This window comes from Mustela putorius, unplaced genomic scaffold (assembly GCF_011764305.1).
Source record: "Mustela putorius furo isolate JIRA1106 unplaced genomic scaffold, ASM1176430v1.1 tig00537227_pilon_pilon_pilon, whole genome shotgun sequence".
In the NCBI taxonomy this organism is placed as follows: Eukaryota; Metazoa; Chordata; class Mammalia; order Carnivora; family Mustelidae; genus Mustela; species Mustela putorius.
The window spans coordinates 5,735,864-5,760,814 of NW_025422368.1; the positions used below are offsets into that span (position 1 = coordinate 5,735,864).

General features: G+C 54.7%; 1 protein-coding gene across 9 annotated transcripts in view; it reads left to right on the top strand.

Annotated features, from left to right (window-relative positions):
• Window positions 1-18,104, top strand: part of NCKAP5L (NCK associated protein 5 like) — a 30,822-nt gene extending 12,718 nt beyond the window's left edge. The window contains exons 2-15 of one of the 9 annotated variants that reach the window (XM_045072963.1): window positions 1,195-1,261; window positions 1,840-1,917; window positions 4,773-4,841; window positions 5,910-6,067; window positions 6,814-6,882; window positions 7,007-7,045; window positions 7,780-7,899; window positions 10,677-10,790; window positions 12,033-14,653; window positions 15,530-15,692; window positions 15,909-15,990; window positions 16,351-16,571; window positions 16,738-16,880; window positions 17,206-18,104. In XM_045072963.1, the coding sequence (XP_044928898.1) occupies window positions 1,884-1,917; window positions 4,773-4,841; window positions 5,910-6,067; window positions 6,814-6,882; window positions 7,007-7,045; window positions 7,780-7,899; window positions 10,677-10,790; window positions 12,033-14,653; window positions 15,530-15,692; window positions 15,909-15,990; window positions 16,351-16,571; window positions 16,738-16,880; window positions 17,206-17,566 (4,194 nt within the window). In that variant the 5' untranslated portion in view covers window positions 1,195-1,261; window positions 1,840-1,883 and the 3' untranslated portion in view covers window positions 17,567-18,104. Of the gene's footprint in view, window positions 1-1,194; window positions 1,262-1,839; window positions 1,918-3,474; window positions 3,838-4,772; window positions 4,842-5,909; window positions 6,068-6,813; window positions 6,883-7,006; window positions 7,046-7,779; window positions 7,900-10,676; window positions 10,791-12,032; window positions 14,654-15,529; window positions 15,693-15,908; window positions 15,991-16,350; window positions 16,660-16,737; window positions 16,881-17,205 lie in introns of those variants that run through there. The other 8 variants (XM_045072964.1, XM_004778852.3, XM_004778854.3 and 5 more) reach the window with 8 other exon arrangements.
• Window positions 18,105-24,951: the final 6,847 nt, after the last annotated feature.

The following is a 24,951-nucleotide window of genomic DNA, read 5'->3' on the forward strand; positions in this document are numbered from 1 at the left end:
AGAGTTTGAAACATTTAATTAACTAAGATAATAAACCCATTATATGTTAACATATTTTATGAAAAGTAACTATGTATTTTCCAGGACAAAAAAAAAAACAAAACTGAAAAGAATGGCATATATGTTCTTGCATTTATGTCATGTCTGACTTAATAAAAGGCAGCTGGATTCTCATATCTGCTTCTATATTCAGTCTGTTGTGATATCACATATCATGTGGTCTCTGGAAAATGCCACTGTATACTCATGAGAGAATGAGAGTTAAAAAAGCAAATCATGTCTTAGTAGTAGTATGAAAATAGTTTCAACTCTGTGAATTCCTTGGAAGAACGTCAGGGTCCCTGGACCATATTTTGAGAACCAGTGTTCTAGAACAGCTTCCATTTGGCCCAAAGGAACTTGTCCCTGAGAGACTGAGTGATTTGCCTGAAGCAACACAGGAAGTAAATTGCAGTGTTGGGACCAGACTCTCCGGCTGCCTGCTGGCTAGAATGAGCCCAGCTAGGCTTTGGTCAGTGGGGACTTGGCTACGCTCAGTGTCTGTGTTCTGAGTGCCTTCCCTCTCCCCACGTCCAGCAGCTGCTTTTTTTGTTGTTGGGTTATGCTGTGGGCCGGGAGCGAGGAGGTAAGGGGTGTTGGGGCTCAACAGGACTGCCCTTCCTCCTGCCTGCCTGGGCGGGCTGGGGGACTGATCCTACTGTGGATCAGAAAGAACCTACACAAGAGATGGAGGTTCTTGCAGTGCTTGTGAATAGGAAGCTGGACAGGGCTGCAGAGGCCCCTTCCCCATGGACACATGCTTCTCAGTGGGGCTATTGTGTCCTGGGGCCAGTTGTCAGGAGGAGGGAAGGAAATTCTTGTCTGTCCTCCTTCCCTGTGTGGGGAGGAGACCAGCTGGAATTCTTCGGGCTCAAGGATGCTCTGGGCTGGGATTAAGGTGGCTACTTTCAGGCCAGGAATGCCCTGGGGCAGCAGTCCCTGTGCTCCCTCCCCACACCCACGGCAGCCCCGGGCTGATATGTCTGGAAAGGAGTGTTTGCTCTGGGTTCAGAAGTCGCTGTTTACAAGTGGACTCTTGGGTGTGACGGGGATTCCAGAAAGCAGCTGGGGGATGGGGGGAGCAGGGGGGAAACGGTTGTTGTTACGGATGATTCTGCTATTAAAGTGAGCTTCTCCATCTCTGCCTTCCCACAGCTGCCCACCCTCCCCCACCTCCTGGTCCCTGGCTTCTGTCCCTAGAGGACTCTGGGGGGAACAGCTGGTGAGTGAGGGGCTCATCAGGGCCCAGAGTCCTTGGCTAAGGGCCGGGATGAGGGAGCAAGGGAGTGAGGAAGACAGGCTTGCTGCCACCTCTCTAGTCCCTTCCTTCTAGGCCTGGGCCCAGAGTTCAGCGAGGGGTCTTGGCTTCTCCCTGGCTAGGCAGAGGGTGGGCGCTGCAGATCTTACTCCTTTGCTTTGACCGATGGAAAGACCGGGGCAGTCAGCTCTCTTTGAGGCCCTGTGATTGCCTGGGCTGAAGAGACCAAGTCACCAGATTCATTCAGCGATCAGGCTGAGCCAGCCCTGTCCCCAGGTTACCCAGAGCCCTCTGAGCAGCTGCTCCCCCTTCCCTGTCCCTGGTTGCTGCCAACAGCCCCCCACCCCCACTGAAGGAGGGCCCAGGAGGCTCTGGTCTTCCTCCCTTCCTCTCCCTCCCTCCCCTCGGCACTGAGGTCACCTCCCTCTGAATCAGGCCTTTGTGGGGGGCGGGGCTGCCTGTTGGCAGTTCTGGCGGGAGAAGCCTCCAGTTCAAGCTGCAGCTCCATCTCTACCCAACGTGGCCCACATCATGTGTTCCAGACCCAACATCCAACATCCAGGCGCGTCGTGGGACCACGGGAGGAATGTGTGAAGCCAGGGCCATCCTGAAGAACCCAGGTTGGGGGTTTTCCAGGCTCGGGGTGGGGCTGAGTCCAGAAGCTGTGAGTAGGAGCTGTGGGGCCTGAGGGAGAGGTGGGTGTGCAGCCCCCGGGAGAGGGACCCCACTGACTCCCGGCAGGGATAGCTGTTGGGGAGCAAACGTGGGTTGGTTTTTCCCCCATGAGATTTAGGCCAAAAACCCAGATGGTGATAGGCCAGATTCTTGACTGGGCTCAGACTGGATGCTGAGGTGGTAGTAGCTTTTTAGATATTCTAGAAGAGAGAGAAGCTGTAGGAAGTGTTCCTTCCGCCATAGAAATCTTGAACTCTGACTGTGGTCCTGCTCATAGCCTGCCCTGCTCTGGGCACCAAGTTTAAATGCAGGCCTCTTCCCTGTGACTCAAGCAGTCTGGGCTGCCAGCTTCCTGGCCCTCTGCTTGTGACCTTGCAGATGGAGAGAAGGCCGCTCTGTCCCGGGTTGGCCAGACCACCTCAACTGAGGGCAGAAAGCCTCTCCCTAAAGTGAGGTTGAGTCACAGCCTGTCTTCATTTCCGGAGCCTCTCTGAAGCCCAGCTGGGGAGGCAGAGACCATTCCATGTGACAGAGCTGCTGCTTTGGGGTGACTTATCACCTGGAGGGTCTCTTCCAGGTCACAGCGGGGCTCTGGCCTCCCCACCCTGGGATCCACAGAAACTAGATGGATAGAGTGATGGCAGTCAGCTCTGGGGCCCGGGGTGGGGCCAGGGGTTGCCTATCGGGTCCCCACCGTCCTCGACCACAGACATCATCCACAGCCAATCCGCACGATCTGGGCCTCCTGGAGGCGTTTTTATTTTTGTTTCTTAAGGAAAAGATATTCTCCCAAAGCATCTTCGCCCGTAGTTTGGTTTTTGCTATCACTGTTGGGAACTCCAAGACATGGGCAGTTTTCGTCAGTTTTATCTTCCTCCCTTTCTGGCCCTGGACACGGCGTGTTCACCCCGCTGCTTTCCTTCACCCTCCTGGGTCTGTCTCTCCCATCCCCCGCTACCCCGTGGAGCTATCCACAAGGGAGAAAGGGTGAGGGGATTGAGGGGAAAGATAGGGCACACTGGGGGCACTGGGAGCCTCTAACGAGAGGAGGAGAAGGGCGTGCTGGGGTGCTGGGGTGGGGTTTAACTCTAGTGGTGGAGGTAACCCGAGGCCTTTTTTGGTTTTAACCCCTATTTATGTATGTGGGAAGGAGGATATTTCCTGAATTTTTTTCATTTTTTTCCAAGCCCGTCCATTTCTAAAAATACCAAACACGATAATGTCATGAGCAAATGAAGTTATACTCAATACATTTTTCATGATGTTAAAATAACAAAGGACTTGAGATTGTTGTAGAGTGTTTTAAAAATAAGTATTCTAAGTTTTTTCCTGCAGTTTTCAGAAGGCCACTGCCCGCTGTCCTCCATACACGGGCACATAGTCTCTCTCACTGGGAAAGAAGGTTCTCTCCTTTTGCAATCATCCCTTTCTCCCTCTGGGGTGAAGGCTTGGTGAGCAGCTGGTCGGGGGGGGGGGGCAGGTTGAGGAGGAGGGAGCCCCTGAGCGCGGGGTTAGTGGGTGTCACAGTCAGGTCTGCAGGGTGCCCCCACTGCCCAGACCCTACAGGAAAGAGCCTGGGCCTCGGGGTTCCTTACAGATAAACATCCAGCAGGGGCAGGGAACAAGGCAGGACTTCGCATCATACCCCTGTCGGGATAGGCTCGTGAAAAGTCCCCATTTGTAGAGTTCATATAAGCCCTCTACACAGACGATCTTAGTTCATTCTCCAACATCCGTTTGGGCTAAGTATTCTTAGGCCCCTTTTCTAGGTGAAGAAACAGATTTTGGAGAGTCGGGATTCTCATCCAGATCTGTCTTGTTGGCTTAGCTCTGGGAGCCCGGAGACTCCAAGGAGCTTATCAAAGGTCAGGAGCTTACAGTGCAACTTACATGTGTACAGAGAGGCCCGGCTAGGGAGGGGGAAAGGGAGACGGGCCAGGGGGGCTTCGTGAAACAGCCGGGTGTCACAGGTAGCCTCCTTCACCTGCGGGCACCACTCCCTCACCCCGGACGGTGCCTCCCCTCGTAAAGTTAGGATTGGGGGCAGTAGTGTCTGAGAAAGTGCCAACATGCTGCTTGGCACACAGGATACACTCCATTGGGAGCATAATTTCCTGCTCTTTGGTTTCCTTAGTTCTTTTTTTTTTTTTTTTTTTTTTTAAAGATTTTATTTATTTATTTGACAGAGAGAGATCACAAGTAGGCAGAGAGGCAGGCAGAGAGAGAGAGAGGAGGAAACAAGCTCCCTGCTGAGCAGAGAGCCCGATGCGGGACTCGATCCCAGGACCCTGAGATCATGACCCGAGCCGAAGGCAGCGGCTTAACCCACTGAGCCACCCAGGCGCCCCTCCTTAGTTCTGATATAGGTGTTGCCGAGAGCATGGCGTCCCCTTTGTGGTTGTGAGGATTAAAGAAGCCAGTGTGTGTTGCCAAAGGGCCATAAAGCCTCATGTGTTGCTGCTCATCCCTCTTTGGTATCTGAATGATGTCCAGCTGACAGCTGGCCCTTTCCACTGGCTCTTTTCTCAGCCTGCAGTGCTCTTCCTGCTCCAGGATTTCATCTGGATGTCCCCGAGCTCTCTGTTTTGGTGTCACCTCTCGGTGCCTTATTGGGACCTGACGTATGTCCATTGGCTTCTCGGTGCATTATTTGCCCCCGCCCCCAGTAGAATGGAAGCTTCATAGAGGCAGGGCTTTCTCTGGCTTGTTGATCCCCAAGACCCAGTGCCTGGCACACAACGGGAGCCCAGTAAATGCTTGTGGAATGCATGACTGATGTCGTCTCCCTCTTTCTCCATAGGTGAGGTGACCATTCTGGCTGCTAGTGTGACCATTCTGGCTGCCAGCCTGGGTGAGGAGGCAGAGACAGGTGAGGGGCTTTGAGAGCCTGTGCCTGTTGTGGGGGACGGAGGGGGACTGGAGGAGAAGGGTGGTGGGTGGGGAAGGCATTCCCTGCGCCTCACTGCAGGGGACAGAGGAGGGGTGGTTCAGATGCCTGCCCACTGAGCTGCTAGAGGGCTCCTCTCTTCCTTGGTCTGAAAGTGCTAAACTCCTTTTGTGGGGGCTACAGGGGGGTAGAGAGGCACATAATCTGTGGTGGACTGGGGGCCTCCGCCCTTTTACATTAGGAAGGGTTTTCCCATTTCCTGGAAATTTCTGCGCTATTTCTGCAAAAGAAGGACATGAGGACTTTCCTCTAGAAGAGAAATTGCAACTCAAATAGCAGCCGAAGGCTTGTCAGGTACAGCCAGGAACCATGGCCACAGTCCAGTGACCTCTATGTCACGACACAGGACAGAAGCCTGGCTGTGCTGTTCGCAGGCAGTGACAAGCGAGTCATTGCTTGTCATCAGTCTGTCCCAGACATGCCAGGTAGCCCACTAAGGAGTGGGAGTCTGGGCAGGGAAATGAATGCAGAGTCCCTGCCTTCATGAGTCGACCCTCCCGGGAAGGCGGTTCCAGAACCGCAAGGGAGCGGTGCCTGACCTGGACTTGGAGCAGGAACCCTGAAGAATACATAGGAAGGACTTGCTGGGCGGAAAGCGGGGAGGTGTCAGAGGGAATGGCATGCACCCCAAGACTGGGCCACTGGGGCCTGGCCCTGGCCAGGAGCAGGGAACTGGTGAGGCAGCGGGCTCACTCCCACTGTGCCTGGAAGATGGAGTGTGCCGGTTTGAGGCAGATTGCAGCAGAGAGTTCAGCTTTCTTGGCCGGTGGCCAGCGTCTGTGTGACCTGTGAAAGGGTGAGCGCAGGGACTGAGGTTTGTAAAACAATGGTCTCCGTTCTTAAAATGGGAAGAGTATGTCTGTCCTGGGATCAGAAGAGCCTGAGTTGTTACAGTGTCAGTGGCCCATCAGTCACACTAAGCTTCCAGAATGCTGACGAGGTTTTGTCGTCCTCCTCCTCCACTCTCCTCCGCCCTGTGCCCTGGAGTAGCCTGCCGGGTGTCTCTCACGTGTTCCCAGGGCCCGATGTCAGAGGCCATGGACCAGCCCGCTGGGAGTCCTGGAAAGCCGAGGCCGGGAGAGGGTGGTGACAGCGGCACGGAGCCGGGCACCTGCCAGGAGCTGCTGCACCGACTTCGGGAGCTAGAGGTGGGGCACCAGGCAGGGTGGGGGTGGCAGGGCCCTCCGGAGCTTGGGTAGGCTTTATGCATGTGGGTGGACCTTCCTCTCAACCGGTTTTGCTGGGCTGGAGCAGAGCCTAACATTCTTTAGCAAAGTTCCTCTGAGAAGCCCTTTCTTTGCTCTGAGCTCTCCAACCTGGACTGGGGGTAAGGGGGTGCAGCTTGCCGGCAAGAGCATGCATAGGAGCAGGGCTGTCCTGGCCCCCAGATGGCTCCCTTCTTTATCCTTTTACCTTTTACCTTTTGTCTCCCCCCAGTTTTCATGCCCTTGCCGGTCTAGGAAAGGTGTGGTCACAGAGGCCCCAGGAAGAAGGGTTTAGATGACCCAGGACTTAGGGGTTGAGGGACAAGGATCCCTCCACCAAGCTCTTCGCCATGTTCTTAAGACACTGCCCTCCTCCCTTCAGCCTCCTCTGCCCTCCCTCCAGGGAACCAAGGATTACTCTGGCACCTCCCAGCTTAGGTCCTCTTGGCCACCATGTCTCTGCAGTCCTCCAACCTCCCTGACTGAGGTTGGGATTTATAGAAAACCAGCTATCTCAGCTCTGCCTTTCTGACGCCTTCCATCCGTCTCTGTAGGCCTTGCTATGGGGAATCCAGCCAGAGCTGGTGTAGCTGGTAGACTCCATGCTTCCCTTTCCTCACTAAGGAGTTTGCCCAGGTGGAGGACTGATCCCAGAGCCTCCTTGTTGGCCCTCTTTCTCCCTCCTGCAGGCAGAGAACTCGGCGCTTGCCCAGGCCAATGAAAACCAGCGGGAGACCTATGAGCGCTGTCTAGATGAGGTCTGTGAGGTCTCCAGGGGGACTGATGCAGGGGGAGCTGGGGAAGCGGGGAGGGGCACGGGCCGTCAGTGCTCCAGGCAGAGGCCGATGGGCTGAAGCTCTGCCTTGGGCCCTCTGTCCCCAGGTTGCCAACCATGTGGTGCAGGCACTGCTAAACCAGAAGGTAAGCGGCCATGGGGAGATGGGGAGATCTTCTCACCCCTAAGCCCAGACACCCTGGGGAGAGGCCCTGAATATAGCAGGGGGAGTCCTTCCTGAGGACCCCGAGCCTATTCATGCAGGGGCTAGAGGAGGGAGCTTGGTGGAAATGGACTATTGACCCTCCAACAAGGCTCCTTCTCCCCACCTCGGACAGGTCCCTACTGTTCTGCCTGGAGGCACAGGTGGGCTAGGTAAGGCCAGGTCTCTGAGTAACGTTGATTTGGGCTTGAACCCTTCCCCAGTACTGGCCCCAGCAGGCTTCTCCAGATTGTGATGGCCCTGATCGCAGTGTTAATATTGTGAGCATAAGGTGGCATCTAAATATTTACTCAAGTACTGTGGGAACTTCTTGACTTCTGAGCCACTCTGACCCCCAAGTCTTCCTCTGCCTTATATGGACCCTTCTTTGATGTGTGGTTTCTAAGAGGCCGGGGTTGGCTCAAGGGATGGGAAAGATGCCAAAGGGAGTGGGATTTACCTCCCACTGGGGGTGGTAGACTTTAGAGAATTTATCATCCCCAGAAAATGTGACAGCTATCAACACAGGCAGGCTCAGCTCCCCCTAGACTAGGAGGCTGCAGGAGAAGGGCACGCACAGCGGGAGTGCCTGTCACTCTGGTGAAGGAGACTGGGCTCCTACCCCTCACCCCCTCCCTGCCATCCTCTCCTTGTCTCCCTCCACCTCCCCGGGCTCAGGACCTGCGGGAGGAGTGCATCAAGCTGAAGAAGAGGGTGTTTGACCTGGAACGGCAGAACCAGATGCTGAGTGCCCTGTTTCAGCAGAAACTCCAGCTGACGACAGGCTCCCTCCCTCAGGTGGGCACAAGCTTCACCTTCCCTTCTCCTACCTCTGCTTCCTGCTGCTCCCAGCCCCATCAGCTTCATCACCTCCTTCTCTCCTGACACCTGAAGAAGCAGGCCACCAGCCATCCCTTCCGTTCTGGGAGCTGTGGCCCTATGGGGAAGCCTGATAGATGTGAGCCTTAGGTGGGGAGGGAAAGATTCCCTGAGTCCCCTCAAGCTTGGCCCTCCCCACCTCCCAGGTGCTCCTTGCCCGGCTGGAGGGCATCCCTTGTTGTTGACAGAGAAGGTTCTTGCTTGGCTCTGGCTCTGTGTGGGGTGATGGGCGGAGGCTGAAAATGCAATGATTTCAAGCTCCCAAGGGGCTCCTTTGGCCATCGAGTTGCTTCTTCTTGGCCAGGGGCAGGGGTGGGGCTGGGCGTAAGGCGCCCAGTGCTGGGTGTCACAGAGAGGTCAGGAAAGGCACTTCCCCCCGGGTCACTCTGTGTGTGCACATAGTTGCCTACGCTCGCCCAGTGACATGCAGGCATGTCCTCAAACGCTAGCCCCTGATCGTAGACCTGCCTTACCCAGGAAAAGCAGAAACTACTGGTAGTGAATCCTGAACTCAGTCAAGATGTCACTTGGGGGAGCCTGGGTGGCTCAGTCGGTTAAGTGGCTGACTCTTGATCTCAGCTCAGGTCTTGATCTCAAGGTAGTGAGTTCATGCTCTATACTGGACTTAAAACAACAACAGAAAAAGATGTCACTTGCAGTCTCTCTATCAGGAGCCCCAAGGCTGGGTGAGATGGGGGGTGGGAGGACCAAGCCCAGCCCCAGGGAGTGGAGGTGAACCTTGGGTTCTGAGGTCAGCATATCCCTGCCCTACCCCCAACCTTAACAACAAGAGAAGCACCTTCTGTGTGTATCTGCCTGATGCAAGCCAGGCAGCTCTTGGCCCCCAGACCTTAAGCAGGATGTTCCACAGCTCACTGGGAAGCCCCAGCCCCTGGTTGAGGCATCTCATCACTCTGGCCTTTTTGGAGGCTCTGCTCCCAAGCCTGTGCGGAGTGGTCTGAGTTGGTGACAGTGACCATGTAGCTCTTCCTGTCCTGGATCTGTCCCTGCTACCAAGGTCACCTGGACTCCCCAGAGGCCTAAGCCCACTAGCCAAGCCTACCCTGTCCATGCCTTTCCTTGGTGACCAGTGATAACAGAGGTGTGGAGCATGCTTAAATCACTAAAATGAAATCTGGGGCCTTTGAGGGTTTGGGGCAATAATAGCTCTATCTTCCCCAGCAGTAACATGACATAATAAAAAGAGCATGAACCTTGGCCTCAGATACGCTTGGATGGGGTCCCTAACTGAGCTAATTCTTAGCTGTGTGACCCTGGGCAAATTATTTAACCTTATGAACCCCAGTTTTTTTCTCATAAGTGAAGATTAAGATCCTTATGTTGCTGGTTGTCATGAGGATGAAATGAAATACTATATAGTGTTTGGCCCTTAGTCGTGGTCAATAACTAGCAGCTGCTTATCATTATTAATGTTACTCTCAGGCTGTGCTTTGTTATGATGAAAGCTCCATTGAGCAAATGCTAATTAAGCTCTTACAGTGAGCAGTGCCTTTGCCAACACATATATGGAATTGGACATGGAATTGGATGAGGCAGTGTCTGTGCCGAGCACAGAAACCCTTGGGGCGGTACTGCTCCAAGCTAAAGCAGGTCCACAGATAGCCATCATACGGGGCTGTAACCTCCAGGGGCCCAAAGGGGTGAGAGGCCAGCAGAGTGGCCTTAAGGAGGTAACACTGGACCTGGGCCTTGCTGCACAGGTGATTTGAAAAGTAGAGTTGGGGGTCGGGAGAAAGGAGGCCCTGTGGGAGTAACCTCGGCAGAAGCCAGCTATTCGGCTGGGCTGGAATGAAGGCTGTGCGAAGGGCAGTGAGTGAGAACCAGAAGTGGAGGGAAGGACCAGCAGGCTGGGCCCAGAAAGCTGGTGGAGGGGTCTAGACCATCTCCTTTAGGCAGTGGACAGGGGTAGGAGACTTGGAGCACAAAGATGCTTTAGATGAAAAAGGAAAAATCACTTCTGCTTTGTGGATAAGGGGTTGGTAAAGCCACCGAACCAGGTCAGGGAGACAAATAGCCGAGCAGCTTCCAGACCAGAAGAGTGAGGATCCGAGCTGTAGCCGGCCCCCACCCCCAACCCCCTCAGAAGAGGGAGAAAGGCCACAGAGGCAGGAGTTTAAAGCTAACTCCTGTCTAGTCAAGATGCCTTAGAGATGAAAACGACATTCTCAGGGATGGAGAGAAGTGACCGGTGATTAGTAGTACCCTCGACATCCTCAGGGACCAGTTGGGGGAGGACAGAAATGATAATTCCTGCCACCTCTGTTCTCCGACCCAGTAACAAATGCCTTTCCCTTAGTCTCAGCCGTCCCGGGGAAGCTCAGGACACAGGCAGTCAACAGGAAGGGGCCCCGCAGAGAAGCAGAGTGCCCTTGGAGTCTCCGGGGGCACCCAAATTAGGCTGGCCACTGCCCTCTGCCCCAGGGACGTTGTTCTTTCTCCAGAGCCCCAAACCAGCCCCATCTCCCTGTCACCTGGGGCCACATGGCTTCATTCTGTCTGTGCACGGTCTCCCAGGGCTCCTCTGTCCAAGTGGTGGGGACAGTGGCAGAAGCCACACTGGAAGCCAAGAGACATCCCCTGAAGGAGCAGACTTGGCAAGGGGAAGGCCGAACTTCAGGAGGGGGCAGGGTCTCTGGACAGAGCACCCCTGGGCTGACTCTGCCTCTTACCTGCAGATCCCACTAACGCCGCTCCAGCCGCCGCCAGAGCCCCCGGCCTCCCCGTCCCTGAGCTCTGTCGAGGGACCGACCACCTCGCTGCCTCTGGGGCACTGTGCGGGGCAGAGAGAGGTAGGAGGGCTGGGCACAGTGGTCTGTGGTTTCACTGGCAACGGACTCCTCAGTCACTACTGCGTTGCTTTTTCTTAAGGAGTCCCAGGGGAAGGGCCCGCTTCCTGGGGCCCAGATGCCGGTCTGGGTGTGAGCCCTCAGTGGTCAGCCTTAGACCGAGAGAAACAGGATCCCACTGGCGATCGCTAGCCTTGCAAGCAAAGTTAGTTAGTGGTAGACTTGTGTGGATCACCTTTCCTGAGCTCTCACTCGGTGCTGCACACCTGGGTCTCACATATTTTTTAGTAATTTTTGGCCTATATTTACAGTTGTCTATTTTTTTTTTAAGATTTTATTTATTTATTTGACAGACAGAGATCACAAGTAGGCAGAGAGGCAGGCAGAGAGAGAGGAGGAAGCAGGGTCCCTGCTGAGCAGAGAGCCCCATGCAGGGCTCGATCCCAGGACCCTGGGATCATGACCTGAGGTGAAGGCAGAGGCTTTAACCCACTGAGCCACCCAGGTGCCCCTACAGTTGTCTATTTATTCAAGTCTAGAACTATTATTCATTTATTCTTTTGCTTCTCTGGTTTGCTTTATTTTATGAAGTTAAGCATAATCACCACCCCATCTTATAGGCAATGCCATGAAGCTCAAGTTAAACTTGCTGAGTCCATACAACTAGTTGAGCAGTAGACCTGGGACTTGAACCTGCATAGTCTGGCTCAAGGGCGCAGGTAGTTAACCACTTTGCCAGAGAAGCTGGGCCCAAGAAGGAGCTGGGCAGAAACAGGGAGAGGCTTGCCATGGAGCTTCCCCAGTTCCCGCCTCCCGGGGGAGCAGGTCTGCAGCACAGCTGTCTGACCTGAGAAGGCCTGGGCTTGCCGGCAGGGACTGACTTAGCACTTGGCCCCATTGCCTCCCCTTCTTGAGTCTGTGTTCTTTCTGGAGCCTGGAAAACAGACAGGCCTCCCTCCCCTGGGGCAAACATAGATATCCAGGTTGTAGGTGGTGTCAGCCCTGCTAACCCAAATAGCAGTGGGGGAAGTCTGTACCCCGCCTCAGGTACACCAGGAGGAAGAGGTGGGCTAACCAGGGCCCAGTGACTTGAGGAAGTTGAGCTGTCCTATCAGAAAAGCTGTTCGTTCCTTGTGGGGACTCCCAACAAAACCAGGCCTGCTATGTTCCTGACACAGTCAGTCTGGTCCAGCTCAGGTCCTGGGCCTGCACATGGGCTCCAGCTCACATCCTTTCTCCCCAAAGGTATGTTGGGAGCAGCAGCTACGGCCAGGAGGCCCAGGACCCCCAGCCGCCCCACCGCTGGCCCTGGATGCCCTGTCCCCGTTCCTTCGAAAGAAAGCGCAGATCCTGGAGGTGCTAAGAGCCCTGGAAGAGACTGACCCCTTGCTGCTTTGCTCGCCTGCCACCCCGTGGCGACCTCCCAGTGAGGGTCCTGGCTCCCCAGAGCCCATCAATGGCGAGCTGTGTGGCCCACCCCAACCTGAACCCTCCTCCTGGGCCCCCTACCTGCTCCTAGGCCCTGGTAGCCTGGGAGGCCTGCTACACTGGGAGCGCCTCTTGGGGGGCCCAGGGGAGGAAGAGGGTGCTGGGCGGATCTGGGGCCCTGGTAGGGGCGCCTCCCAGGCTCCAGGCACTGGCTCTGGGGTCCCCTGTGCCCCAGGCAGCAGCTCCTCCTCTTCCTCTGATGAGGCGGGTGACCCCAATGAGGCGCCCAGCCCGGACACCCTACTTGGGGCCCTGGCCCGCAAACAGTTGAACCTGGGCCAGCTCCTTGAGGACACAGAGTCTTACCTGCAGGCCTTCTTGGCCGGGGCTGCAGGCCCACTCAGTGGGGACCTGCCAGGTCCCGGTCAGCCATCTACTCCAGACCAGGGGCCCCCACAGCTGTCCAAGTCCAAAGGCCTCCCCAAGTCAGCTTGGGGTGGGGTTACTCCAGAGGCCCAGAGGCCAGGCTTTGGTGCTACCTCAGAGGGCCAGGGGCCCCTCCCCTTCCTCAGCATGTTCATGGGTGCGGGTGATGCCCCCCTTGGCTCACGGCCTGGGCACCCCTACTCCTCATCTCAGGTGAAAAGCAAGCTCCAAATTGGCCCCTCTTCTCCTGGGGAAGCCCAGGGGCCACTTCTGCCCTCTCCAGCCAGAGGTCTCAAGTTTCTAAAGCTGCCTCCAGCTTCAGATAAGGTCCCCAGCCCAGGAGGCCCCCAGCTCAGCCCCCAGCTTCCCCGGAACTCCCGAATTCCCTGTCGAAACAGTGGCTCTGATGGCAGCCCCTCCCCACTACTGGCCCGCAGGGGTCTGGGTGGAGGAGAGCTATCCCCGGAGGGAGCACAGGGCCTGCCCACCAGCCCTTCCCCCTGCTCCGCAGCTCTGGACTCTGCACAGCTCAGACCACCCCCACCAGCCTTGTCTACCACACTGTCCCCAGGACCCGTGGTTTCTCCCTGCTATGAGAACATTCTGGACCTTTCCCGGAGCACCTTTAGGGGGCCTTCCCCAGAGCCACCTCCATCCCCACTGCAGGTACCCACCTACCCACAGTTAACCCTGGAGGTGCCACGGGCCCCTGAGGTCCTCAGAAGTCCTGGAGCTCCCTCCAGCCCTTGCCTCCCAGAACCCTGCTCCTATGGGAGTGCCCAGGAGAAGAGTCTGGACAAAACTGGCTCGGAGTCTCCCCATCCTGGCCGCCGGACCCCCAGCAGCTCATCCAAGAAACCCAACCAGGGGGCCGGGAGGCGACCTGGGGATCCTGGCTACACCCCTCTGCGGGACAGACTGGCGGCCCTGGGGAAACTGAAGACTGGCCCCGAGGGGCTGGAGAAAAACGGGGTGCCAGCCAAGCCTGGCGCCGAGAAGGCCCGGGGAGCAGGGAGGTCAGGGGAGAGCCCTGGAGACGTGGCACCTCCCACCCCCAGGCCTCCTGAGGGGCCAGAAGCCAAGGGGGCCCTGCGGGGGGCAGTGGCCTTGGGCACGAGCAGCCTGAAGCAGCAAGAACCTGGGCTCCTGGGAGACCCCGGGGCCCGCATCTACTCCTCCCACTCCATGGGGGCCCGGGTGGACCTGGAGCCCGTCTCACCGCGGAGCTGCCTCACCAAAGTGGAGCTGGCCAAGAGCCGGCTGGCAGGGGCCCTGTGCCCCCAGGCACCCCGCACCCCTGCCAAAGCACCAACCTCAGCCCCCAGCCTTGGCAAGCCCAGTAAGAGCCCCCATGGCAGCCCGACGAAGCTGCCTTCCAAGTCACCCACCAAGATGGTACCGCGCCCTGTGGCCCCACCGACCACCAAGGAGCCCCCGAAGCCTGACAAGGGGAAGGGCCCGCCTTGGGCTGACTGTGGTGACGCTCCAGCCCAGCCTTCGGCCCCCACCCTCAGCCCGGCGGACCCCAGCCAAGGCCCCGAGGGCCGGGCCCCACACTCGGCCATCGAGGAGAAGGTGATGAAGGGCATCGAGGAGAATGTGCTGCGGCTGCAGGGCCAGGAGCGGGCGCCGGGCACTGAGGCCAAGCACCGCAATGCCAGCAGCATCGCCAGCTGGTTCGGCCTGAAGAAGAGCAAACTGCCGGCGCTGAACCGCCGCACCGAGACCACCAAGAGCAAGGAAGGGGCCGGTGGGGGCTCCCCGCTCCGGAAGGAGGGCAAGATGGAAGCCCGGAAACTGGAGGCCGAGAGCCTCAACATCTCCAAGCTGATGGCTAAGGCGGAAGACCTGCGCCGGGCCCTGGAGGAAGAGAAGGCCTACCTGAGCAGCAGGGCACGGCCACGGCCCGGAGGCCCAGCCCCGGGACCGAGTACCGGGCTGGGGCAGGTGCAGGGCCAGCTGGCTGGCATGTACCAGGGCGCTGACACCTTCATGCAGCAGCTCCTCAACAGGTGAGGGTGGTCGGAGACCAGGCTGCGGGTGCGAGTGGCTGGGGGTCACTCTTCCCTCCCTGGGCCCGCCTGGGGCTGGGACTGCTTTTCCTGAGAGCAGAAAGGGTAGGGGGTCAAGTACAATGCCACCAGAGCAGCTGGGGGTTAACAGCCTGGCCCAGAGGAGAGACTAGGTCTTGGGTCCGAAGCCTGGGGTTTGTGCCCCAGGTCCACCCCTCTCTGGCTGTGTGGTGTTGCACGTGCTAAGACCCGGCATCTCATTTAAGGGGAGCTGACCATCCACGGTTTCCTAAATCGTCTCTGGCGTCAGCCGAGGCACCGGAAGTGCTGCCTGCACAAGAAGTTAGGGGACTGCTGGTTCCCAACGGGGGGCTGATAGCTCACTCTGGGATTTTCTGCCCTATAGCACAAGGGGGCTCCCCTTCCCATCTTGCCCACTCAGATTCGGTGGCCGGAGCAGGGTTGCAGAGAAGGGGCCATCTGTCTGGTCTCGGGGTTGCTTCATCCGGGCCAGATGAGGCAGAATGTCTGTGGGGGTTGGGTACCAGGTGGGGTGTGTCATGTATGGACAGGAGGTGACCAGGCTGCCATCTACTAGCAAATGGTATCACGAGATCTCTGGGTCTAACCTTGTATGGCTTTGGGAAACTTGTCCCATCTCTCCTGCCCCTGCTGTTTCTCTGAGGTTTTCCCTAGAGTCTCTGCCTGTCCCCAGCATCAGGAGGGGTTGCTGGCAGCAGCCACCAGGGCTACATCCCCTATCCCAGGGGCAGAGAGCAGTGGGGATTTCACAAGACCCACCCCCACCAGCGGGAGTGAGGTTGGAGTGGATGCACCCAGGCCTCCCTTCACCTTCGTCTACACTGCTGCCCGTAGGGTGGATGGCAAGGAGCTGCCGCCCAAGAACTGGCGGGAGCCCAAACCCGAGTATGGCGATTTCCAGCCAGTGTCCTCTGACCCCAAGAACCCCTGGCCAGCCTGTGGGCCTCGAAATGGCCTGGTGGGGCCTCTTCAGGGCTGTGGAAAACCTCCTGGAAAGGTAGGCTCTTGACCGCTAGGTATTGGGCCTGGCTCTGTGGCCTGACTCAATGTCCCACCCTTGGAGGGTCCACTTCCCTGGGGTGTGGAACCTGGTGGGTATGCTCTTGGTCTCTGGGGGCTGGTGGGCTCTAGGGGTCCTAATGACGGAGCTTGGGTAGGGGCTTGGGAGGGGGCGGAAGGAAGGGGTCCTGAGGTCTCCCGTACCCCCACACAGCCGAACAGCGAATCAGGAAGGCGGGAAGAGATGCCCTCAGAGGACAACCTGGCTGAGCCAGTGCCCACCTCACACTTCACAGGTCAGCAGGGTCAGGGGCCAAGGATGGGAGCCGTCCCTCACCCCCTGCCCACTTTGTTCCTTTCCTGTCACTGCAGCAGGTGCCAGGCCCTGAGTACCATCTTGGGGCCAAGCACCAGGTGGGCATTGGGGCTGCACAGAATTAAATCCCTCCCTGCCCTCGGGTCCCTGGCCAGCCACCCAAAGGTATCCCTGCAAGTCTAGGGTAGTGGAGGGGGAGGACTTGCAGGGCTGACAGCTGGTTGGGCAGGGAGGGGCTATGACCAGGTGGGGAGCCTGGACTGAGGCAGGAAGCCAGAAGAAGGCGGCGGAGGGGCTGAGACCATGGCCTCACATCCCCAACTTCCCCTCCCCTCCCCAGCCTGTGGCTCCTTGACTCGAACCCTGGACAGTGGCATTGGGACCTTTCCACCCCCAGACCATGGCAGCAATGGGACCCCCAGCAAGAATCTTCCCAAGACAAAGCCACCACGGCTGGACCCCCCACCCGGAGTGCCCCCGGCTCGGCCCCCATCCCTTACCAAAGTCCCCCGCCGTGCTCACACGCTGGAGCGTGAGGTGCCAGGCATAGAGGAGCTGCTGGTGAGTGGGCGGCACCCTAGCATGCCGGCCTTCCCCGCGCTGCTCACCGCCACTCCGGGCCACCGGGGCCATCAGCCCTGTCCTGACGGTAAGTGTCTGCGCGGAAGCGTGTGTCATCCCTGGAGCTCTGCCTGCCAACATCCACCTTCCCCTTGTCCCCTTGCAGATCCCTGTGAAGACCCAGGTCCTCCCCCTCCCGTCCAGCTGGCTAAGAACTGGACTTTCCCCAACGCAAGGGCAACCAACAGCTCCACTGACCCTTTTCTTTGCCCATCCCGACAATTGGAGGGGCTGCCCAGGACCCCCATGGTGAGCATGACCAGAGGGGAAAGGGACAGGCCCAGAGGGCGGGGGGATGACATGGGGAGCCCAGTTCCTGTCTTCGAAGAGGCTGAAGGGTGAGCTCCCTTGGATGCCCCTCTGGGCAGCCCAACCACCTGCCCTTTCTCACACTGCTCTTGGAGAAAGGGTTTCTCTCCCCGCAGAACGTCGGCAGGACCACATTCAGTTGTGCCTCTAGTCGCCTTGGTGGGCCCCATGGGCAGCACCCTATCAGGTGGGAGGAGCCCGGCACCTCTCAGGCCCGGCTGGGAGGTGAAAGGCGCCTCCTCCTGAGCTTCCCTTCCTTTCCCAGGCCCTGCCCGTTGACCGGAAGCGGAGCCTGGAGCCCAGCCGCCCAGCCCCTCCTCCCCAGGGCCCGGCATTCGGAGGTAGCCGCACGCCCAGCACGTCGGACATGGGCGAGGAAGGGAGAGTGGCCAGTGGGGGTCCCCCAGGTCTGGAGACCTCAGAGTCTCTCAGCGACTCCCTCTACGATTCGCTTTCCTCCTGTGGGAGTCAGGGCTGAGGGGCCACGCCGCACGACGGCCCCTCTCTGGAGTTGGAAACCACTGACTGGACCAGCTCTCCTCCTGCCCCATCCCTTGGGGCAGGTGGGGCCCCTCCCTGCAGGGACCAAGGAGGCAGATGGATCAGAAGGTGAAGGGGGTCCCTGACACACCCCACTGCCCACCGCTGCTGTGGAGGAGATGACCGCTCTCAGCTCAGGGAGAGACCCCACCCTTGGTCCCTTCTCTCACCTGGAGTAAGGCTCTTCCTCCGAGGGACTGGGGGTTCAAGGTCGCTGTGTCCTGGTCCCCGCTCCCCCTTTCGGGCTGAGCCATCCTGTGGTGCTGGGCTTCCCGCCCGCCAGCTGTGCCATCTCTGCCCAACCCGGCTGCTCCCTGCCCTGGAGCCCCGTGGGACTAGCCCAGAGGCCCCGGGCCAGTGGAGTCTAGGGGCAAAGGGTCAAGTTGCCTTCTCTCTCTGTCTGCCCTGGTCCTCCCTGCTGTCTGGATGGTGCTGCCCTCCCTACCCCATGTCTTTGGGGTCCATTTGTCTTTTTGTTGTTTTTTTTATATTGAAGCGCCTGGCCCAGTCCCCAGCCCCCATCCCTGTGCTGCGGTTAATTTATCTGTCGTTAAGAACTCGGCTGCTCGGCTTCCAGCCTCTGCTTCTGCCCTCTTCCTAATAAAATGTGGAGGCCCCTCCCTGCCCTGGACTCCGCTTTTTCTCTGGGAGGACTCCAGGTCGGACAGAGGGGTGGAGGCTGTGTGGGCACCAGGCTGCGGGACCCCAGGGACCTAGACTTTGCCTCAGGTGCCCTTGTCACCTTAGAAGGTCACTAAACATCGGGGAAGTGGGGCCTGCTTAGGCTTGGACTGGTTCCTGGGGTCAGGGGGATTCGTTCTTCCTGGGGTAGGGCGGAAGGCTGGGCTGTCTGTGGGAAGGGTGGCCGTGGGCGTGCACACCAACTCCTGCACGTGCTGGGGGGATGGGATGTGCAAAGTGAGCTTTGGGGGCTGCTGTGTAGACAGACTTAAGTGTCAGTAGCCTCCTGTTGCCAGAAAGCAAAGCACAGCTGGGTCTCAAACTTGCCACCTCCTTTTTTTTTCTTTTATTTATTTGAGAGATAGCATGAGCCAGGGAGGGACAGAGGCAGAGGGAGAAGCAGACTCCCCACTGAGCAGAGAGCCCCAAGACAGTGGGGCTCCATCCGAGGACACCAGGATCATGACCTGAGCCAAAGGCAAACGCTTACTCGACTGAGCCACCCAGGCACCCCTCTACCTCAGATTTCAACCAGGAGTTCCCCTGGCTCTGAAGTTCTCACTTTAGGAAGGGGAGGCCAAGAATGAGGCTTTATGGAAGGGTCTAGGCTTCTAGGAGTAATTTCATACTCCCCAGATGGCATGAAAAGGCCATGGGGTGGGGGTGGCTCCCTAGCCCTTGGATTTCCTGTTGGTCATGGAGCTGGGCACATCTGAAGGTGAACCAGACCGTCACACATCAGCCAGCCAAGTTGGGCTTAGCCGGGCCTCCTTCCTGCCCAGGTTGCTGGGTGTGAGTGTGGGGTGACTTGTGGAGTGCCCGCCAGACCAAGCCTGCACTCAGCCTCTCCCTGGGACATAGGGTCTGAAGTCCCTGTGGGTGGCATGCATTTGGTACCCCTGGCCTTATGGGGATTCTGGACGGTTCATCATGGGGGTGGGGACCCTCTGGTGACCACATGGTCTGTGATGGCAGCACAGGCTTACAGAGCTGAGGTTGGGGTGCCTGGCGGCCAGTAGGCCTGTGCCCATCCATACGTTGGTGATACCACTGGCTGCTGCTCTGTGCCCTGGCCAGCCCAAGGCAGGTTGGGATGGGGAGGGTGTCAGGGCCTCCCTCTCTACTAATTCCTAGTAGCATCTCCAGCCACAGAATGCTCCAGAGAGTGGTAGAAGAAACTCTCCCATTAAAATAAACACCAGCCATGCCACCAGCCTCCTGATTCCCAATACCCACCAGAGCCTTATTTCAGAGACGAAGGCGTCAAGGCTCGGAAGCATCCAGTGGTTTTCTGAGGCTGAGAAGTGATGGAGCCTAATGAGGGAGATTTCTTTCTGAGTGTGTAGCTTGCCTTTTTTTCCAGCAGGACTTTAATTTTCTCCTCCTTTTTTGGCCTGTGGATCACTCCTGATGGACAGGGCTTAACAGTACTCGACAGGGAACATAAGAGTCTTAACCATTAAGTCTGGTTTTGTGGGGGAAAGTAGCATCTTTTCTCTGGGCCTTGGTTTTCCTCATCGATAGAAGGAAGATTAGGAGGTTGGGCCAGACCATCTTTGTCTGTAGCTCTGTAGTTCCTCCTAAGCCTCCTTTAAGCCGGCCTCTCTCCCTCCCATTTCCCTCGGTTGATGTCCTGGAAAACATTAACAAGACTTAGAGAAGGGTCAGGTTGGATGTCTTGGTTTTTCTCTAACTGTCCCAATCCCATTTTCTCACTTCTGTCCTCTACCTGCAGCTCCTATCCCAATGTCCCTTCCACTTTCCCGGGCCTGCATCTGATATTGCCAAGAGGCTGATCTGCCTCTTACCACAACGGCTATACAAAGGCTACATCCTTCTAACTTCTTGCTTCTGGGTTCTTCAAGCGCCTTTCTCTGTTTGAACCTGATGTATTACCTCATTTCCTTGTCAGCCCAGAATTGTTTGCCTGCCGGATATTTACTCTCTCTCCTTTCCGGGAAAGAGTTTGGTGCGGTGGGTTTGACTCCAGACTCCACCTCTGGCAAGCTGAGACCAAATGGCCCATCTATATTTCTGTCCCCAGGGTCTGGCCCGTCTGCTCTCAGGCTCTGTTCCACAGGGTTGCAAACGCAAGGTGACAATGTGGGCCAACCAAAGTCAGCCCTGCCCCACTGATGATCCCTCCCTGTCCAGCCCACGGAACCGTGTGTGCCCTCCATCTGAAGCAGTCCTGTGGAGGGGGTCACACAAGCGAGTTAGAGACACTCCTGGGAAACCAGTTTCTCCTTGTACTTTGAGGGATGGTTTGACTAAAAGACTCCTCGGTCTTGGCTATGACATGATACTGCCTATCTTGGTTGGCAACATCTGCTGGTAGGATTCAAGTGACCTCCCCGTTTTCTCTAGGAACAATGGGTGTGATGTTTGTCTTACCGTTGTGTGTGACCCCTTCTGCCGAATTTTCCAAACAGAGGAAGCCAAAACTGCCAGGCGCCCCTCCTCCCTCTTCAAAGGGCATCAAGGCATCAGCAAAAGACTGAAAAGGTTTCAGGTTTCACATCACTGGGCACCCTGCCTTTTACAGGAAATGTCCTAAAGTGTTAACAGGTTTTCTCTGGGTTGCCAAGAGCTTTTATTGCTAAATTTTCTACAAAGAGTATGGTTTGTTTTTTTTTTATCAAAAAAGATTTTAAAAAAGAAACAGTCATGCTCAGCAGCAAACTCTAGATATACACACTCCTTCTTTAATCCTGTGTGAGTTAATTCAAACATGGAATTTAAAAAAAAAAAAACTTGTGAATGTCAAGTAAATATAAGTGAGCATTTCTATGATCTTGGGATGAGGATGAACTTTTAAAGATCTTTTTGGTAATTATTAAAGACATACACATTATAAAAGTGCATGTTTCTTTAAAAACTTTTTTAAAAAGTGCATTTGTTTCTTTTTTAAAAAGTAATTGAAATTGAATAGAATGTTTTAGAAGGAAGAAGCATCTCTTTCATACTGCAACGCCCAACCTCACTCCCCAGATATAATCCAAGTTGATGGGTAATCTTTTCAAATCATGGTTTTTAAAAAATTAATTAATTCATTTTTTAGAAGATTTTATTTATTTATTTGACAGAGACATAGCGAGAGAAGGAATATAAGCAGGGAGAGTGGTAGAGGGAGAAGGAGCTTCTCCGTTGAGCAGGGAACCCGATGCGGGGCTCAATCCCAGGACCCTGGGATCATGACCTGAGCCAAAGGCAGACACTTAACGACTAAGCCACCCAGGCGCCCCTCAAATCATGTTTAAATGCACGAGTGTACATACACACACACGGAACATGTTTATGTTGACCTTTTATTAAACAATGAAATTATCCTATAGTTACTGATCTGCTTCTTTTAGCACTTAATAATATATCTTGGGGATTTTTCCAAAGTCCATGAATCTCCATAACCGTACATGGTCTTCTATTGTATGGCTGTGCCATGTTCATTTGTGCTGCCATGGCAAGCAGGGCTGCAGTGAATACTGCATGTGTGTCTTTGGCCACTCGTGTATTTTCACAAGATTTTTTTTAACCAATGAAATTGCGAGGTCGGGCGGGGGGGGCTGGGTGGCTCAGTCGGTTAAGCGTCTGCCTTTGGCTCTGGTCATGATCCTAGAGTCCCAGGATCAGCCCTGCATCAGGCTCCCTGCTTGGCGGGGTGTCTGTTTCTCCCTCTGCCCCTCCCCTGCTCGTGCTCTCTCTCTCTCAAATAAATAAACAAAATCTTTTTTAAAAAAAAGGAATTGCTAGGTCACAGCATATGCTTAACTTAAATTTTCTGCAGATATTAACAAATTGCATTTCCCTAACAATGTATGTGAGACTATCCTTCTACATCATTCAGTATTTTAAACTTTGTATTCTCAAGTAATGTGGTCAGAGTAAGTTACCATGTAGAGTCTTGTGGCCTAATGTTAGCGACTTTTACTTATACTCAGAGTGAAATAAGAAGCCGTTAGAGAGGGATAAAGAATGAACTAGAGAGGGCAAGTATGGCAGCAGATCAGGAAGGGGGCCCCTTGGGTAACTCTGATGACAGAGGGTGGCGACCTATTCCACCACAGTGGGGACACTGTAGACACTAAAATTCACTAATGTAATTGATGTGAAGAAAGGAGAAGAGCCAAGGGTAACTCCAAGGGTTAGGAAGAAGTTGGTAGGAATTGGTAGGAAGAAGTTGCCATTAACCATTAAGGGGGAGAGTAAATAGAGCAGACTTGGGGGAGAGAAGATCAGGAGTTAAGTGTTGGCCATGTTAAATTTGAGATGTCTTTTGGACACCATCCAATGGAAAATGTGGAGTAAGCATTTGGTTATAGAAGTCCAGAGTTTAGAAAAGAAGCCGGGGCTAGAGATATAAATTAGTAAGTCATCAACATATGGATGTTATTTAAAGCCAGGGGCTGGATGAGATCAACAAAGGAGTAAGAGGAAGAAAGGTCTGAGTCCTAAATCCTGGGATCCTTCATTGCTTCAGAGGTCAGAGGAAATGAGGAGAGATCACAGAGGAGACTGAAAAAACAGTACCATAAGAATATAATAGGGTCCTGGGATATAAAAAAAGAAAACGTTTCAAGAAAGATGAATCGGTAAGTTTTGCTGATGCATCTGTCAAGATGAGGATTGAAAATTGTTCCTCCAATTTAGTAATACAGAAGTCACTGGTGACCTTAGCGAGAGCTCTGGTGGAAATGAGAGCTGTCTGGAGTGGTTCAAGAAGGAAACGTGCCAGGATGGATCGGAGGGAGTATAGACGACTCCTCTAAGAAGTAGTGGAGAGAGAGGGGGAGAGGAGAGTGGGGTCAAGAAATGCAATATTTACTATTTTTTTAGTCTTATTTTTCAAACTATTTCTTTTTTTCTTTTTTAAAGATTTTGTTTATTTATTTGACAGAGATCACAAGCAGGCAGAGAGGCAGGCAAAGAGAAGAAGGGAAGCAGGCTCCCCGCTGAGCAGAGAGCCCGATGCAGGGCTCGATCCCAGGACTCTGGGATCATGACCTGAGCAGAAGGCAGCGTCTTAACCCACTGAGCCACCCAGGCGCCCAAGAGTCAGACTCTTAACTGACTGAGCCACCCAGGTGCCCCCAAACTGTCCTTGACTTTTGAGACCTTGACATTTAAAAATTTTTTTATTTATGTGTTTATTTGAGAGAGAGAGAGAGCATGAACAAGGAGAGGGGCAGAGGGAGAAGCAAACTCCTGCTGAGCAGAGAGCGCAATGTGAGGCTCAATCCCAGTACCCTGGGATCATGACCTGAGCCAAAGGCAGAGGCTTAATGGACTGAGCCACCCAGATATCCTGAGAACTTGACATTTTTTAACTTTGCAGGCCATAATTTCCATTTATCTCATTATTAAGGATGTTCATTTTCCTTACTTAAGTTGGTGTATGCCAGATTTCTCCATTATACTTTTACTATTTTTCCCTGTTTAATTAATAACATAATCGGAAAGTACTTTGACACTGTAAATGTTTCATTTTCATCAAACTTTCTATTTATGCATTTGTTTATGTCAGTATGAACTCGTGACTTCCTATGTTATTCAATGGTTTGTAATCCATTACCATCATTATTTACTTTGGTGTCAAGTTGTCCATGATTTGGTCAGTAGGAGCCCCTTCAATATGGCCTCCATCTCTTTGACAAACCCCCATCATTCTTTGAGGATATACTTCCTGGCATAACTTGCTCAAGATTGATCTTGGACTTCCCCAACCCAAACCTGGAATCTGTTATTTCTCCAAAGAGCCCTGGATCTTCTGGTGGAGAGTGATATTTAGAAACCAAGATCTGGAAACTGGGTATGCTTATTGCTACTGGGGATTTGTTCCTCAGGATTCCCAGGCCATAAGAGAGAATTTCTTTCTTTCTTTCTTTCTTTTTTTTTTCTCAAGATTTTATTTATTCTTTTGAGAGAAAGCACACAAGCAGGAAGAGGGGCAGAGGCCAAGGGAGAAGCAGACTCCCCGCTGAGTGTAGAGTTGAACGCAGGACTCGTTCTCATAACCCGAGATCCTGACCTGAGCCAAAGTCAGATACTTAATCTACTGAACTCCCAGGATTTCTTTTTTTTTTTTTTTAAACCTTTTTTTTTTTTTAAAGATTTTATTTATTTATTTGACAGAGAGAGATGACAAGTAGATGGAGAGAGAGGCAGGCAGAGAGAGAGAGAGGGAAGCAGGCGCCCTGCTGAGCAGAGAGCCCGATATGGGACTTGATCCCAGGACCCTGAGATCGTGACCTGAGCCGAAGGCAGCGGCTTAAACCACTGAGCCACCCAGGCGCCCACTCCCAGGATTTCTTAAAGGTGGAAGAAATTAAGGTATTTTCTTGTACTTACGGGAAAGAAAAAAATAGAGAAAATTTGATGATTCCAGGAGAGAGAAAAGGGAATTGTTGGGCCCTAGGGCATGTGTGGCTCCAAATAGTGTCTACAGGTACAGGAGGGAGGAAGGCACGGAGGCAGCTGAGTATACAAGTGTCTGCTTAGAGAAGGACACTTGTGATTGCTTTCGTTTTCTCAAGGAAATAATCAAGGTCATCAGCTAAGAGGGAAGGATGGGAAAGGGAAGTGTTGGGGATTTGAGAAGAGAGGAGATAGTATGAGTAGTCATTTAGAAGGTCAAGGGTGAACACACTAGGGAATGGAGTGGGGGTACGAAGCAGCATGAAGGGTTCACATGAGATGCGTAGGAATTTAAAGTGAGACTTACTTTATTTTAAAAAAAGATTTTATTTCTTTATTTTAGAGAGAGAGAGAGAATGGGGGTGAAGGGGCAGAGGGA